We start from the raw sequence: 15,517 nt of genomic DNA on the forward strand, positions 1-15,517 counted from the left end.
ATCCTTAGCATGCGTTCAAGCACTTACTGTTAGTTTTTATAACGGTTATAATTAATAAAAACACACAAATATGGGGAAGCGTAACATGGCAGAGAGCGTGACATTTTTGTCAAGAAGGACTTGTGAGTGAAAACATACAATCCGCGGTTTCCCCAAAGGTCCTTCGGGAAGTGACGGTCCAGGCAGGAGTTCAGAAGCCACAGCGCCGCCCCATCACCCGCCCGGCCCCGCCTCTCCCAGGGGCTCGGCTCCGCCCCGCCCCCGCACTCCGCTCAGCCCCTCCTCTCACCACGGCCTCGCCCCTCCCGCGCGTGCAGCTCGGCTTCGTCCGCTTCGCCCTCGTGATCCCGCACCACCCTCGCGCTAAGCTCCATTGGGCTCCAGCCGCACTCAGCGCCGCCGCACTCAGCTCCGCCCCCTTTCTCCTCCAGCTCCGCCTGCGCCCTGCAGAGGGCAGGCCTTGACGCGTACGTTAGAGAGACAGGTTCCAATGAAAAGAGCGAGGGGGCGCAGCCGAAGTCTCTAGCGTGGGCGGGGCGAGGCGGGGCGAAATTGCCAGTGTCTGGACTCAGCTTTGCATAACGATACATAGCTTTGTGTAACCAATGCAGGAAGGCATTTAAAGGCTTAAAGGCGCCTCTGCCGCCGCAGACCTTGCAGTTAACTCGGCCCGGACCCACCCTTCTCAATGCAATCCCTGATGCAGGCTCCGCTCCTGATCGCCCTGGGCTTGTTGCTCGCGGCCCCTGCACAAGCCCACCCGAAAAAGGTGAGTGCACTCTGCTTTAAGAGGCTGCTTGCAGCTTCCTGGCCCAGATACGGGTGTCAGGGTCTGGGTGAGATATGGGGGTAGCCACTCTGTTCTCTAGAGTTAGTTCTTTCCAGTAGAGCCTCCCAAAGTAACTAGTTATGGGATTCAGGTCTGTACAGTGAGGGTGGCCTCTAAGGACTTGTTCTGCTCCAGGCCCTTTTTGGAGAGATTAATCTCACGTCTGCATTCTCCCGCCTTCTCTCCAAGCGACGACGGTGTGAAAATGCAGAGAGCCTTAAAACTAAGGCACTGTTCACAGAGATTCAGTCCTGTTACCCTGCTCCTGACCACTGACCCCCACTCCTGATGTCCCCATGATAAGGCCTGCTGCCTCATCTCTTCCTCTACTCGAATGCCCTGAACTCTTCCTGAGAGATGGGAGGGTTTGAGAGCTTCTCCAGGCCAGAGGATCCAGGTTTGCCCATCTGGTGACAACTACCGAGGCCTGTGACTCCGCTGCCTGTAGTTGTGAGCCACTGAGACAGCAGTCCCCCTACCCTGTAAGCTTCCTCCTTCACTTCTGATTCACACCGTGCTGCAGATCCCTGGGACAGGGAAGTTCTGTAATCCCTAGACCTGAAAAAGCCTAGTTCCTGGCTTATTTCAACTAGCTCAATGTCTTCCAGATTTAGTCTATGTTGTTGCAAATGACAAGATTTCCCCCCTTTTAAAGGCTGAAATAGTATTCTGTTGTGTATACCACATTTTCTTTATGCATTCAATTTGACGGCTAATTTCTTTATCCAACAAGTGTCTGTTGATGGACACTTACTTCCATTTCTTAGCTATTGTGATTAATGCTGCAATGAATACGGGAGTGCAGATATCCCTTAGAAATATTGATTTCAGTTCCTTTGGATATAAACCCAGAAGTGGGATTACTGGTTCATATGGTAGTTCTGTTTTATTATCTCACTTATATGTAGAGTCTAACCAAGTTGAACTTACAGAAGTTGAGAGTAAAGGTGGGGTCTCACTCTGTCACCCAGGCTGGAGTGCAGTGGGGCAATCATAGCTCACTGCCACCTTGAACTCCTGGGCTCAAGCAATCCTCCCACCTCAGCCTCCTGAGTAGCTGGGACTACAGGTGTGGGCCACTGAGTTCTGCTAAGGAATAGGCTTTGAGATTTATTTTACGCCAGGGTGACTATAGTCAGTAATGTATTATACGCAGAAGCTCCTTAATTTTTCTTGAGGTTATGTTCCGATAAACCCATTGTAAGTTGAAAATACCATTAAATTGAAAATGCTTCTAATACAACTAAGCTGAGCATTATAGCTTAGGCTAGCCTACCTTAAACATGCTCAGAACAATTACATTAGTCTACAGTTGGGCAACATCATCTAACACAAAGCCCATCTCATAATAAAGTGTTGGATATCTTATGTAATTTATTGAAGACTGTACTGAAAGTGAAAAACAGTATGGATACTCAAAGTACAGTTCTACTGAATATTTATCACTTAGGCTCTATTGTATAGTTGAAAAATTGTAGGCTGGGCATGGTGGCTCAAGCCTGTAATCTCAGCACTTTGGGAGGCTGAGGTGGGCAGATTGCCTGAGGTCAGGAGTTTGAGACCAGCCTGTCCAACATGGTGAAACCCTGTCTCTACTAAAAATACAAAAATTAGCCGGGCATGGTGGCCCATGCCTGTAATCCCAGCTCGGGAGATTGAGGCAGGAGAAGTACTTGAACCAGGGAGGTGGAGGTTGCAGTGAGCCGAGATCGCACCACTGCACTCCAGCCTGGGTGGCAGAGAGAGACTCCGTCTCAAAAAAAAAAAAAAAAAAGGAGAGAGAGAGAAAAGAAAAGTTGTATGTCAAACCTTTGTAAGTTGAGAACTGTGTGCATTTCAAAACAACTAAGAGAATACATTTCACATTGTACCCCATAAATGTATACAACTATGGTTTGTCAGTTTGAAAAAAAAAAGCAAGACCAGGTGCAGTGGTGCACACCTGTAATCCCAACACTTTGGGAGGCTGAGGTGGGCAGATTGCTTGAGCTCAGGAGTTCAAGACCAGCCTAGGCAACATGGCGAAACCCTGTCTGCAAAAAATACAAAAATTAGCTGGGCTGAGGTGCAGAGATCGCTTGAGCCTGGGAGGTCATGACTGCAGCTGAGATTGTACCACTGCATTTCAGTCTGGGTGACAGAGTGAGACCCTGTCTCACAAAAAAACCTCCAAAACAAAAACCCAATTCCATTGCCTCTTGGCTGCTAGCAGTGGGCAAGCCATCAGACATTTCTGGTAGCAAAGGGATAGGGCCACCCTAGATCCCCTCCCTTCTACCACCTTGCTAATGTTTGTCTGATAGTGAGGAACAGTGCAGTGTACTGAAAGCAGGGAGGCTTGGCTTCTGATCCTTCCCCTGTGTTAATCCATGGATTCTCTGAGTCTTGGTCTCCTCATCTGTGATGTGATGGTGCCAACCTGCATCTTGTCTTGGAGAATTGCCAGTGAAGGGAAATACATTCATTGATGGAAAAGTTCTAAAATTGGAAACAAATAAAGCCCTATAACTCTATAGGCTTGGCCTCACTCTGCCCCTGAGGCAGAAAGTCTATTTTGCTTGTCGAATGAAGGAACGTGGACCTTTTGATTTCATTTGACTGGAGAATTTATACCTTGCTCCTGAATGTTGACTGTGAATGTTTCTCTTGGCTCTAGGGCTGGCCACTTCATAGCAGAGTCTGGCTAGAGGCTGCTAGCTTACCCTACAAACTTGTTCTCCTATATGCTGTGGGTATGGATGCCATCTCAAACTAGAAGGTCTTAGATTGGCAGTTTTGAAGAGGCCCTGAGACACTATAAAGGTCACTCAAAATCACACAGCATCTACATCTTCTCAGGGCTCATGTGGTTCAGAGCCCTGACCTTAAATCCCTGGGCCAGATAAAGTCTGGGGGGTGGCAGTGAGTGTTTGAACAACAGGAAACCTGAATTTCTGTTCCTCTTCTAGCATAGCTGGCCTTGTGACTCCAGGCTGTGAGGAGTATTAGACAGGGGAGGATATCTAACCCCATGCTAATCATATAGCAGGTGCTTAATAGACTCTGTGGTGCTGGATAGTGGCTGTCATTTGTTGTACACATACTATGTGGTATGTACTGAGCTATGTGCTTTTTTCCTAAAAAATGTTCTTTGGAATAATTTTAGGTTTATAGAAAAGTTGCAGCAAGGCGTGATGACCCACGCCTATAATCCGGCACTGTGGGAGGCAGAGGCAGGCAAATCACTTGAGGCCAGGAGTTCAAGACCAACCTGGCCAACATGGTGTAACCCTGTCTCTATGAAAAATACAAAAATTAGCCAAATATGGTGGCGTACACCTGTGATCCCAGCTACTTGGGAGGCCGAGGCAGGAGAATCACTTGAACCCAGGAGGCAGAGGTTGCAGTGAACCGAGATCTCGCCGCTACACTCTAGCCTAGGTGACAGAGCGAGACTCCGCCTCAAGAAAAAAAAAGTTTCAGAGATAATATAGAGTTTCCATATACTCCTGACTCAGTTTCCCCTGTTAGGATCTTATATTATCATTGTACATATCTCAAAACTAAGAAAATAACATTAGTACATTACTGTTAACTGAATTCTAGTCTGTATTTGGGTTTCACCAGTTTTCCCATTGATGTCCTCTTTCTGAGCCAGGATCCAATCCAGGGCACTGCATAGCCATTGTTGTCATGACACATGTTGTTGTGTCCCCACTCTCCTCTGGCCTGCGACAGCTTCTTAGTCTTTCCTTGTTTATCTCGAGGAGTTGTGCCCTGTGCTTTCTGTATACAAACATCATGCCCTCACAATAACTCTGTGAGAAGATATCATTATGTCCACATAGTAGATGAGGAAATTTTGAACCTCTAGGGGGTTAACTTACCCACGGTCTCAGCTAACAAGCCTGGCTGAGCTGGGATTTTAATTCATACCTGTAGTGCCCATATCTCTGCCCCCAGAGCTGTGCCTTTCCCCTCTGCCTTGTGCTGCCCCTTCCCACTTGTTGACTTAGGCTGGGTTGGCCGATATCTGGTGCCCGGCCTGGTCTTGGTAGGGATTGCTAATCCATTACATCTCCCTTCCCCGATGATCCTGGACTCAGCAGCAGAATTTGTCACCATAGAGACAGCTGGCCGGACGTTACCCCCAGGAAGCCATCTTGTTACGTCTGCCCCAGGGCCTGGGGAATGCGGAGCTTGGAAGAGGGGAGAGAATTCTTCTCCAGTAGGCACTCTGGATGCCCTGCCCCCACCCCCAGCCCGGAATCAATCCTCGGTGTGGATCAGGCTGCCTTAGAATCTGTGAAAGCATCCCCACCCAGAAAATGCCTAGTCCTGCTCCTACGTAGCCCTCCAGCCCGACTCTTAATTCCAGGTATTCTTTCCCTTGACCATTTTCAGTCTGTTCACATGCACAAATCACAGTGTAGTACTGTTCTTCAATGGGGTTCCACTGCACCTGTAGTTAACGCAACCTCCTGAGTATGGCTTGTGGGGACCTACATTAAATGACCCTGCTGCCCCTCCAGCCTCATCTGGGTCCCTCGTCCATGATGTTTAGCCCATGGCCTTCCCCCAGTGCCTACAGCAGTCAAGCTTCTTTGAGCCTCAGGGTTCCCTTGGCCTGGAACATTCTTTCTGCACTTACATGTCTGACTCCTCATCCTGTAAGAGCCCAGCTTATGTATCACTTCCCCACCACCCTATGTAAGTGAGTCTTTTGTTGCTATTGGCGTTACCTTCTGCACATTTCCTTGTGCACTCACAAATCATAGTGAGTGATATTTATTTGCATTAGACGGTAAGCTACTGAAGGCAGGGCAGGAGCCATGTCTGATTGTTTACCACTCTTGCCACAGCGCTTAGCCCAAGGCCTGTCATCATTGCTCCATAAATATTTGTGGAATGAATGTTGAAGGAAACATTTATTGGCAACTACCCTGTCCTGCCTTTCTTAGTCATGACATGAGCTTTCATTCCAAGGGGTAGGAACTCATTCCTAAAAGCTCAGGTAAAGGGGAAGTTTATTACAGAGCTACAAGATGTCTTATGGCGCTGCCGGCAGGAAGCGGAGGCTAGGATGCTAATGGCTCCCACTGAGTGAGCCGGCTCTCCAGTTGTGTCTGGCATTGGGTTATGAACTTTACATACACGCTCTCGCCCTTGCAACATCCTGGAGAGGAAGGTAGACCTGCCTCCAGTTAAAAGATGTGGAAATGGAGACTCCAAAGGGGAAACTGACCGGTAAAATCACATAGTGTGGCAGAGCTATGATTTCCACCCAGGGTTGTTTGGCTAAACTCGTCCTTCACCCACGTCTCTCCAAAGCCAGACCCTTCACTGCTACTCCGTGCTGCTTTTATAGACAGGGAAGTGGGACTTCACCTGTTCCCTTTTCCACAGACCAGCAGAGCCCTTAGTTCTTATCCTTCATTAGCTTCCACTTGGTCATGGGTCACAGATCTAGATGGTCTGTCCTCAACCCAAAATTGAGGATCCAGTGACAGCACAAAGCCCCCATATCCCCAGCCTTTTATGCCTTAATTCCAAAATTGGGCAGAAAGAATCCATCAGCTTAGCTGAGGTTAGGTGATCCTGCTGGGTCCAGTCAGTCATGGGAGTGTTGAAGGTGGGGGTCCGCTTGGGGGTGTGGGACTGGCAGGTTTTCTCTCTGAGGCAGGGTGTGGATGGAGGGCGTGCCAACAGTCTCTCATAGGTGGCCTCTAGGGGGCTGGGAGAGGTGAGAGTGGGTGGGCAGAGAGTCTGCATGGTGGGGGAAGTGCTCAAGATTGTCAGACAGGGTCCTGTTGGAGTGGGAAGTGGCGGTCGCATACAGTCACATGCAGATGTAATGGTGGCAGAATCAGGAGACCTGGGGGATGTGGAGGAAGAACAGAAAGAACAGCTCAGCAGCGTGGTGGTGGTTGACCCAACTGGGCACATGGCATGAGAGGTGGGATGGGAAGAAGAAACCACTGGTTAGGACTGGGGAAGTCCATTCACTGGGGATTATTCATCAGCAAGTGATCCACTGGGGATCTTTTCATGGGTGTCCTATTCCTTCCTGAGTTAATCACCTTCCCCCTTGAGAGTGGAATTTCAGATGCTGTTATCTGTGTTCTGTATTTCCCATTATTCCTGGCTCTGCGTTGGGTGTGGGGTGTGACATGAACAAGGTCCTGGGTATGGGCTGCAGAGGTGAATCCTCCAGGAGGCTGCCCTCTGCTGGGATCCCAAGGCTGGCTGGAGAGGAGCAGGCAGCAGGGAGGTGGGAAAGCAGAGAAGGCGCCCACCAAAGGCCAATTAGGTCAGTCTCCTGTTTTGAAGTTCCAGGTCTGTCATATTCTGCCTTATAGTTTACAATATACTTTTGTGAGATAATGTCTTTTGAGTCTTTTAGTTTAGTCTTGTCTATAAAATGAGCAGGGCAAGTGTTATCCCAGGTTCATAGGTGTGGAGCCTCATAGATGACGCTCAAAGACAGAGGTGCCTCACCCAAGGTCACACTGCCAGGAGCTCGTTTTTCCTACGATCTGTGATAGTTTCTTTTGTTAACCTTTTTCTTCTCCTCCTTCCTTGCTGCCTGATTGTCCCTGGCCCTTCCAGCTACGTAAGTTTTCCTGGGACAACTGTGATGAAGGGAAGGACCCTGCGGTGATCAGAAGCCTGACTGTGGAGCCTGACCCCATCATCATTCCTGGGAATGTAACCCTCAGTGTCGTGGGCAGCACCAGTGTCCTCCTGAGTTCTCCTTTGAAGGTGAGCCTGGGGGTGGGTGGGGAAGGGGAGGTGCCAGAGGCTGGCTAGCAGGGGCACTGGGGCACATATGCTGGGGGAACTGTGAAGAATGTCAGAATCCTGGATTTCCAGAATAGTATAGGACGTGTAGATTCAAATATTCGTTCACAGGTTCATGGAATCTCAGGATCATCTGATTGAAAGGAATCTCTGATGTCAGTGCCAGCAACTTCCTGGTAAGGGCAGGAGTGACAGATACCTTGAGCCTGGCAGGAGCGTCCTGGCCTTCTCTGGGCCTGATGGCCAACTGCTGATTATTGTCTGACAGCTCTGGTTGGGCAATTTGGTTTTGTTGTTAATTATAAAATCAATACATCAATTAGCCAGTACTACATAGTCACTTTAGAAAACACAAGCGGTCAAAAAATAAATAAAATAGGCCAGGTGCGGTGGCTCATGCCTGTAATCCCAGCACTTTGGGAGACTGAAGTGGGAAGATCATTTGAGGTCAGGAGTTCAAGACCAGCCTGGCCAACATGATAAAACCCCATCTTTACTGAAAATAGAAAAATTAGCTGGGTGTGGTGGCATGTGCCTGTAATCCCAGCTACTTGGGAGGCTGAGGTGGGAGAATCACTTGAACCCAAGAAGCAGAGGTTGCAGTGAGCCGAGATCGCACCACTGCACTCCAGCCTGGGTAGCAGAGCAAAACTCTGTCTCAAAGATAAATAAATAAACAAATAAAATAAATCACTAGAAATCTCACTACCTAGTGATAGGGGATAAGCACTTTTAACATCTTATAGGACATGCTTTGCAACTTTCCCCATACAATTACATGTGTAACATACATACTTATTTTTAATGGATATGTGTGATAATAGGCAGTGCTCATTGTAAATGTCCTCCAGCAACCTAAATCCTAGAGACAGCCAGTGTTTTCTCTTTACATATCCCGTCAGAATTGTTATGTGTTTGTAAATACAGACACACTTATACTCATGGTAGTACATGATATGTACTATTATACTTGCTTTTTTTTGCACAATACTATATGTTCCATATCACTTTCCAAGGATTAGGTGGCTCTACATAGTCATGTTTTTTACCCAATCATTATTTTATTTTATTATTTTAATTTATTATAATTTTAGAGACAGTGTCTCACTCTGTTGCTCAGGCTGGAGTGCAGTGGTATGATCATGGCTTACTGCAGCCTTGACTTCGTGGGCTTAAGTGATCCTCTTGCCTCAGCCTCCTGAGTAGCTGGGACCACAGGCACATGTCACCATGCTTACCTAATTTTTTTATTTTTTATGGAGATGGAGCCTCCCTATGTTGCCCAGGCTGGTCTTGAACTCCTGGGCTGAAGCAATCCTCCTGCCTCAGACTCCCAAAATGTTGGGATTATAGGTGTGAGCCACCCCGCTCAGCCCATCCAATCATTTTTAATAGCAGAAATATTCGGATGTAGATCTTTCATAATTTATATGACAAGTCTATTGGTGAACATTTAGTTTATTTCCAGGGTAGTGTTTGTTTGGTTGGTTGGTTGTTTTGTTTTTCTTTTTTTTTTTTTTTGAGTCGCAATCTTACTCTGTTGCCTAGTCTGGAGTGCAGTGGCACCATCTTGGCTCCCTGAAACCTCCGCCTCCCGGGCTCAAGCAGTTCTCCTGCCTCAGCCTCCCAAGTAGCAGTGGCACCTGCCACTGTGCCCTGCTAATTTTTGTGTCTGTACTGGAGATGGGGTTTCACCATGTTGGCCAGGCTGGTCTTGAACCCCTGACCTCAGGCAATCTGCCTGCCTTGGCCTTCCAAAGAGCTGAGATTATAGGCTTGAGTCACTGCACCCAGCCAGTGTTTTTTTTTTTTTTGCTGTAATAACCACCTTATTATAGTACATCTTTTTATAATTTTCTGATTATCTAAATAGACACTTTCTAGGTCTTTTGATACATACTACCTAAGTGCCTCCCAATGTCTGAACCAACTTGCATCATTCCTAGTGAGCACAGATGTCTATTCATACGTTTATTTGCCTTTTGTATTTACTTTGGGAATAACCTGTTTGTTTCCATCCATTGACTATTTCAGGGGCGGATGTTTTTATATTTTCTTACAGAATAATGAAGACTTTTCATATATCCATTGCAAAACCATTTATTACGGTCCTTTACTCTCTAGCTAAAATTGCTACCTTTATATGATGTTCCTCTATGCCCTTCAGTCTGTTCCTGATCCAGATCTATTCTGGTACCAGTTTTGTGTTAATCATTTAAAAGAGTACTGATCTGCAATCTGTGTTTCTGTCATTACCCTTAGACCTGGCTTAATCACAGCTCCTACCTTATGGATTTTCCTTGAGCAATACCTGAGTTAGTAAATAATGCACAGGGCCTGGCAGCCAGGACATGCTCAGTACTTGTTAGATCTTGTGAACATTTCAATTAGCATCTGTCTTATCCTGCAGCCTCTTGACCCAGACACAAGTCCTGGATATGCGGCAGCTTTCAGCTCCCCTGCACCTCATACTAAGTCTTTTCCTAGCTGAGTCATTATGTTCCTTTACTGTTCCTCAGGTGGTAGGGGATCAAGCCCTGTACCCTTGGATCTGGGCCAAGGGGTGGAATTATTTCCCACGTATGGACACGGTACTGTTTCCCTGCCAGGATGACACACGTGTGTCGTCCCTCTGCTGAATCTGGAGTGTGGGCTCTCCTGGCAGACCTGCCACTGTGCTCCCTCTCCCGCCATCACTGTGCAACCACAGGCGTTTCTAGGGAGGGCCTGTGTAGCTGACTTGGAAACAAGAAGCTGACAAACCCCCTCTTCTGCCCTCACCCTGCTTTTCCTGGCTCCTTCACAGACCATTGAGATGGATTTACCCCCTACCCTCTTTTTCCATTGTTCTATTACCTGTCATAAATTTGGGCCTAAATAATCTCCTCAGTCTTGATTGTCACTTGTGCTTAGTAAAAATTGGCCTCGGATCCTCTCTGTTCCTTCTCTTTCCCCAAGTTTTTTTTGAGATGGAGTTTCACTGCGTTGTTTAGACTGGAGTATTGTGGTGCAATCTTGACTTATTGCAACCTCCACCTCCCAGGTTCAAGGGATTCTCCTGTCTCAGCTTCTGGAGTAGCTGGGATTACAGGTATGCACCGCCACGTCCAGCTAATTTTTGTATTTTTAGTAGAGACGAGGTTTCGCCATGTTAGCCAGGCTGGTCTTGAACTCCTGACCTCCCAAAGTTCTGGGATTACAGGCATCAGACACTGTGCCTGACTGCCAGTATTTCTGCGTGTGTGTGTGTGTGTGTGTGTATTTAGTTCAGTTCTTTTCTCTTTTTAGGGTATGTGCATATCAACTATTAGATGAAAGCTCTCCTGACCACTTGCTAGGGAGAAGAGATGATGAGGGACAGAGGCTCTCAGGGAAGACTGCAGCTTGCCCCGGGTCCCAGTGCGAGTTATTAGCATGGACAAGGCTGGTGTTTATCTTGGGGCTTGGTTCCTGAGCTTTTACTGTCAGGGAGGTAGACTTAGTGCTTGGTGTATTTGCAGGGGAGGGGAGAGGAGTGCTGCAGATTCAGTTCCAGACCTCTCCCCTTGCCCAGCAGACCCGCTTAGGAGAGCTGCCCAGAACTAAGCTCTAGATGAGCCTGGAGCACTCTTGAGGCCACAGGGCTTCAACCCCTTGTTACACTAAGGCCCAAAGGAGAGTGACTGCCCAAACCCAAGAAAGCAACTGCCATCCTCTCCTTCCCTGACCTCGCTGTAGTGAAATATCTTCAATCAAAAGTCAAATCTGGGATCTGGATAGATTTGACCTTAGCTGTAATTTTTAAAAGTTAAGTGTCCCAGGTTTCCATGGCCATAGGTTAGATTGGGGCCTGCTCAGGAGCTCCCTTTTCTCCTTTGACTTGCTCCATGAGATTTGGCAATGTTGATAACTCCCACTGCCCAGCCTCCCTCAAGTTTCAGCCTGTGGGACTCTGGTTTCCCCATCCTTGAGAATTGTAAATTGTCATTGTATTTATCATATATACTTATTCCAGCCTTTCAGGCCTGATGACTTGGTTCCCCAAGCCCCTGAAGTCACGTGAGTGCCTGGGCTCATGACTCCGCCCTGCTTCCTTTTCTGAGTCATAGTAGCAAATAGATTGAGAATAAGAAATGAGCCATAATTTGTAATTTCCAAATGGCAGGCGTGGCTGCTGCCTTAGAACCTTCTGTTGACTTCAGTTCAGTACGCTTCTTGTGTCGTGCTTGTCCTGTGCTGGGGATAGAAGCAGAGATCAGAGAGGATATATGTCTCAGCAGCAGATGAGGCCAGTGAGAGGAGCAATTTGAATTTGTCCACTCAGAACACAGGATGTGTTGATTTCTTTTTTCTTTCTGGGCCTGGAGGAAGGCAGCTAATATCTTGACATCTGGGCATCTGGAAGACTTGAGCCCATGGCTTGGGAACCAGCAGGAGCCCAGCCGGCTCTGAGGATATACGTGCCTATCCAGGGTTTATCTCTTAGAAACGGAGCCCCAAATAAAATGCTAGAATGTCAGAGCTGAAAGGGATCCTAAAAACGTGATTTCCTGCTGTCACACCCACAAGGAATCAGGTATTTGAGAAAGCTAATTTCCTATTGCACTTCCCTTAGAGTTTTCCCTTGATACTTTTGGTGGGTGATGGACATGGTTCTAAGGGACACCTCATTTGGCTCTAGAGGCAACTAATACATGGTGACTATTCAGCATATGCCTGGGACAACTGGGACTGTCCACTGTGAAATTCTGGCTACTTCCTCCTGGTCAGCTTCGACCTCCAAAATAGGAGGAGTCATGACAGCATGGAGGCGTGAAGTGTATTCTAGATCTTCTCACCCAGCTCTACTCCAGGTACAAGAGTCTGTAGCTTTCCCAGCTGAGTCAGGGAGCCCACTACTCCCTGAGGTAGTTGTAGCTGTGATTTTATACCAGTCCCAAGGTGATCTTTCTCCACATTCCTATTGTTCCTAAATCTGTCTTCTGTGGCTGTACAGAGAAAATGCGACCCAAGAACAACCAGTTGGGTTCATTTTGGTAACCAGTTCATCAGTTGGTAGTGACTACCTGAAGTCCTATGCAGAAAAGGATTCTGGGGCCAAGGCTGGGCTCGGAAGGAAAGCCTAGGAAGCAATGCCACGGTTAACCAATTAGCAGTTAGATGACTAGTGCGTTTCAATGCACGTGTTAGAACCAATCAATTGGTAGTGAGTACCTACAGAATTCTAAGACTATGGGCTGCGCACTGGTGGCTCACGCCTGTAATCCCAGCACTTTGGGAGGATTGCTAGAGCCCAGGAGCTTGAGCCCAGCTTGGATAACAAAGTGAGACCCTGTCGCTACAAAAAATACAAAGTTAGCTGGGTGTGGTGGCATGTGCCTGCCTGTGTTTCCCAACTACATAGGAGGTTGAGGCAGGAGGACCGTCTGAGCTCAGGAGGTTGAGGCTACAGTGAGTGCAATAAGCCATGACAAAAAGAAAAAGAAAAAGAAAAAGAAAAGAAAAGAAAAGAGAGAGAGAGAGAAAGAGAAAGAAAGAAAGAAAGAGAAAGAAGAAAGAAAGAGAAAGAAAGAAAGAAAGAAAGAAAGAAAGAAAGAAAGAAAGAAAGAAAGAAAGAAAAGAAAAGAAAAGAAAAGAAAAAAAGAAAGAAATTCGAAGTTTATGTATAGTTTAATGTAGGGAAAAATTTCACGTTTGATTATTAATGCCTGCCACGGGCACAAGTGTGGGGATTCACTCAAGTTGGTGGCAAAAACATTAAGGGAAACATATTAGAGAGAGCTATAGAATATCGGCTGAAACCCTTTTGGAAGGCCTAGGGGTTTTTTCTATAGTTCTTGGCTGAAGGCAGCCGGAGTCTCTGTCTTTGCAGGAGCCAAAGAGATTAGGGTGCAAATACGAAGGAACGTGAGTAGTTTACCTAGCTAGCTCATTAAAAATTCTATGATTAAAATATACTGCTGCTTTTTTGAAGACACAGAAGAGCTGGTATGTTTGCCCTGGAATTTATACTTATAACCTTTTTCAAAACTCCCCCCAACTTTTTTTTTTTTTTTTTTAACCAGATGGATTTACTTTTGGAGAAGGAAGTGGCCGGCCTCTGGATCAAGATTCCATGCACAGACCAGATTGGCAGCTGTACCTTTGAAGACTTCTGTGATGTGCTTGATATGTTATTTCCTACTGGGGAGCCCTGCCCAGAGCCCCTACATACCTATGGGCTTCCTTGCCACTGTCCTTTCAAAGAAGTAAGTACTTAGGGAGGAGAGAGCGGTACCCCCGCGGCTAAAGAGATGGGTTTTGGGGAGAAGGGTCTTTGTATTCTCCTCTTGTAGTCTGGATGTCTCTGGATCTGTAATCCAGTGTGACCTATCTGGAATCACTTATCTTTTGGGAGCCTCAGTTATCATCTATGAAGTGGGAGACTTGAACTTAGATGTGATCTTTGGGGCCCTTTATCTATAATAATCTATGCTCCACAGTGCTGTGGCAGTCTCCATCTTGTGTGGCCAGTTTGAGAATGGGAAGAGGGGTAGTAGTTCATGTCTACAATCCTAGCAGTGGCTCAGGAGAGAGAGCCCATCAGTAGGCTCCCACTGACTGGCGGTCCTCTGGCTTTCCCACAGGGAACCTACTCACTGCCCCAGAGTGAATTCACTGTGCCTTCCCTGGAGTTGCCCAGTTGGCTCACCACCGGGAACTACCGCGTGCAGAGTGTCCTGAGCAGCAGCGAGAAGCGTCTGGGCTGCATCAAGATCGCTGCCTCTCTAAAGGGCCTATAACATGGCATCTGCTCCAGCAGAATGGTGGGGTATGAGGAAGGTTCCTTTTCCTCTGTCTTGTGTTTGCCAAGGCCAAATTCCTACTCTCTGCCCACCTTTAATCCCCTTTCTACAATGAGTCCCCTACCCTAACTGAAAATCATTTTGTGCAACTTAACATTTTAGGCTGGGGAAAGCAGCCCTGACCTAAGGGAGGATAAGTTGGACAGTTCTTGATAGCCCAGGGCATGTGGGCTGACCACGTGACCCATCCCCATTAACATTCTCTCTAAAGAGCCTCATTCAGTCTCGGAATGGGAACCAGCATGTTTTAGGAGCTGAAGAGTCTTTATGACTTTCTGTCTCACTCTTTTTTTTTGTCGCTAAGTTAAAAGCAAAGTGACAGTATTAATGTTTTTGTTCTACTCCAGCCTCTGTTAGAATGAAGGGGTGAAATGAAAGTAGTTGCTCTTAGTCTATTCCTTCCCTAACTTTTGTGACTAATTTTGATTTCCTTTTTAGATTGGCCCAGTTAATACTAGGGTGCAGTGTATCCTGGAGAGGCAGGGTGTGTCGGGGAGGGATCCCTTGGGGGAGATATTAGGAGTGCTCTGTTGTTTACAAACTCAGGTACCCGCAGGGCCTAGCAAGAGACTTAAATGAGTGACAAGGACCATGAGAAACATGTTGTTTCCATGCTTGATTTCAATTTTTCCTTTTTGATTAAAGATAATACTACAGTGTAAATATTTCTTATACTATACAGAAAGTCACAGCACACGTGCATTGATACAAGGCCGTTGAGGCCTGGTCTTCAGTTGGAAATATAATTAAGGGTGGCAAGGACTGGAGTAGGTGGGAGAGTACATAGCCAGTCTGTGAAGACACCTGCTACCTAGCTATGATCAGTCAGTGCCACATAAGAATGGCGTGGGCCCAGTATTGCCAGATAGTTTCAATGTTTGCTCCTAGGGAAGCCAAAAATCCAGATTTGTATATGAAATCTTACCATTTTAAAAGATCGGCAACTAATTATTTTTTTTTAAACGCTGTGCAGTGTGATGTGTCCCAAACGGACATATCAGTGGGGCAGGCTGGCTCATGGTGGCCACTTCGCAACCTCTGATCTCATACCATGCATACCTTGTCCTTTTTTTTTTTTTTTTTT

At 46.9% G+C, this 15,517-nt stretch overlaps 1 protein-coding gene across 1 annotated transcript; it reads left to right on the top strand.

The window, feature by feature from the left end:
• The first annotated feature begins 370 nt into the window (after window positions 1-370).
• GM2A (GM2 ganglioside activator) lies at window positions 371-15,327 on the top strand. Its single transcript, XM_017515027.2, has 4 exons — window positions 371-769; window positions 7,418-7,570; window positions 13,654-13,836; window positions 14,215-15,327. Exons 1-4 carry the CDS (start codon window positions 689-691, stop codon window positions 14,368-14,370), a joined length of 573 nt encoding a protein of 190 aa, XP_017370516.1. The 5' UTR covers window positions 371-688; the 3' UTR covers window positions 14,371-15,327.
• The last annotated feature ends 190 nt before the right edge of the window (window positions 15,328-15,517 follow it).

The sequence above is a fragment of the Cebus imitator genome, unplaced genomic scaffold (genome assembly GCF_001604975.1).
Source record: "Cebus imitator isolate Cc_AM_T3 unplaced genomic scaffold, Cebus_imitator-1.0 Scaffold540, whole genome shotgun sequence".
NCBI classification, from domain to species: Eukaryota; Metazoa; Chordata; class Mammalia; order Primates; family Cebidae; genus Cebus; species Cebus imitator.

Bases quoted from the DNA above. Each gene is read 5' to 3' on its own strand.
- GM2A (XM_017515027.2), top strand. From the start codon at position 689: ATGCAATCCCTGATGCAGGCTCCGCTCCTGATCGCCCTGGGCTTGTTG. The intron at 770-7,417 runs GTGAGTGCACTC...TGGCCCTTCCAG, and splicing joins CACAAGCCCACCCGAAAAAG to CTACGTAAGTTTTCCTGGGA. The intron at 13,837-14,214 runs GTAAGTACTTAG...GCTTTCCCACAG, and splicing joins GCCACTGTCCTTTCAAAGAA to GGAACCTACTCACTGCCCCA.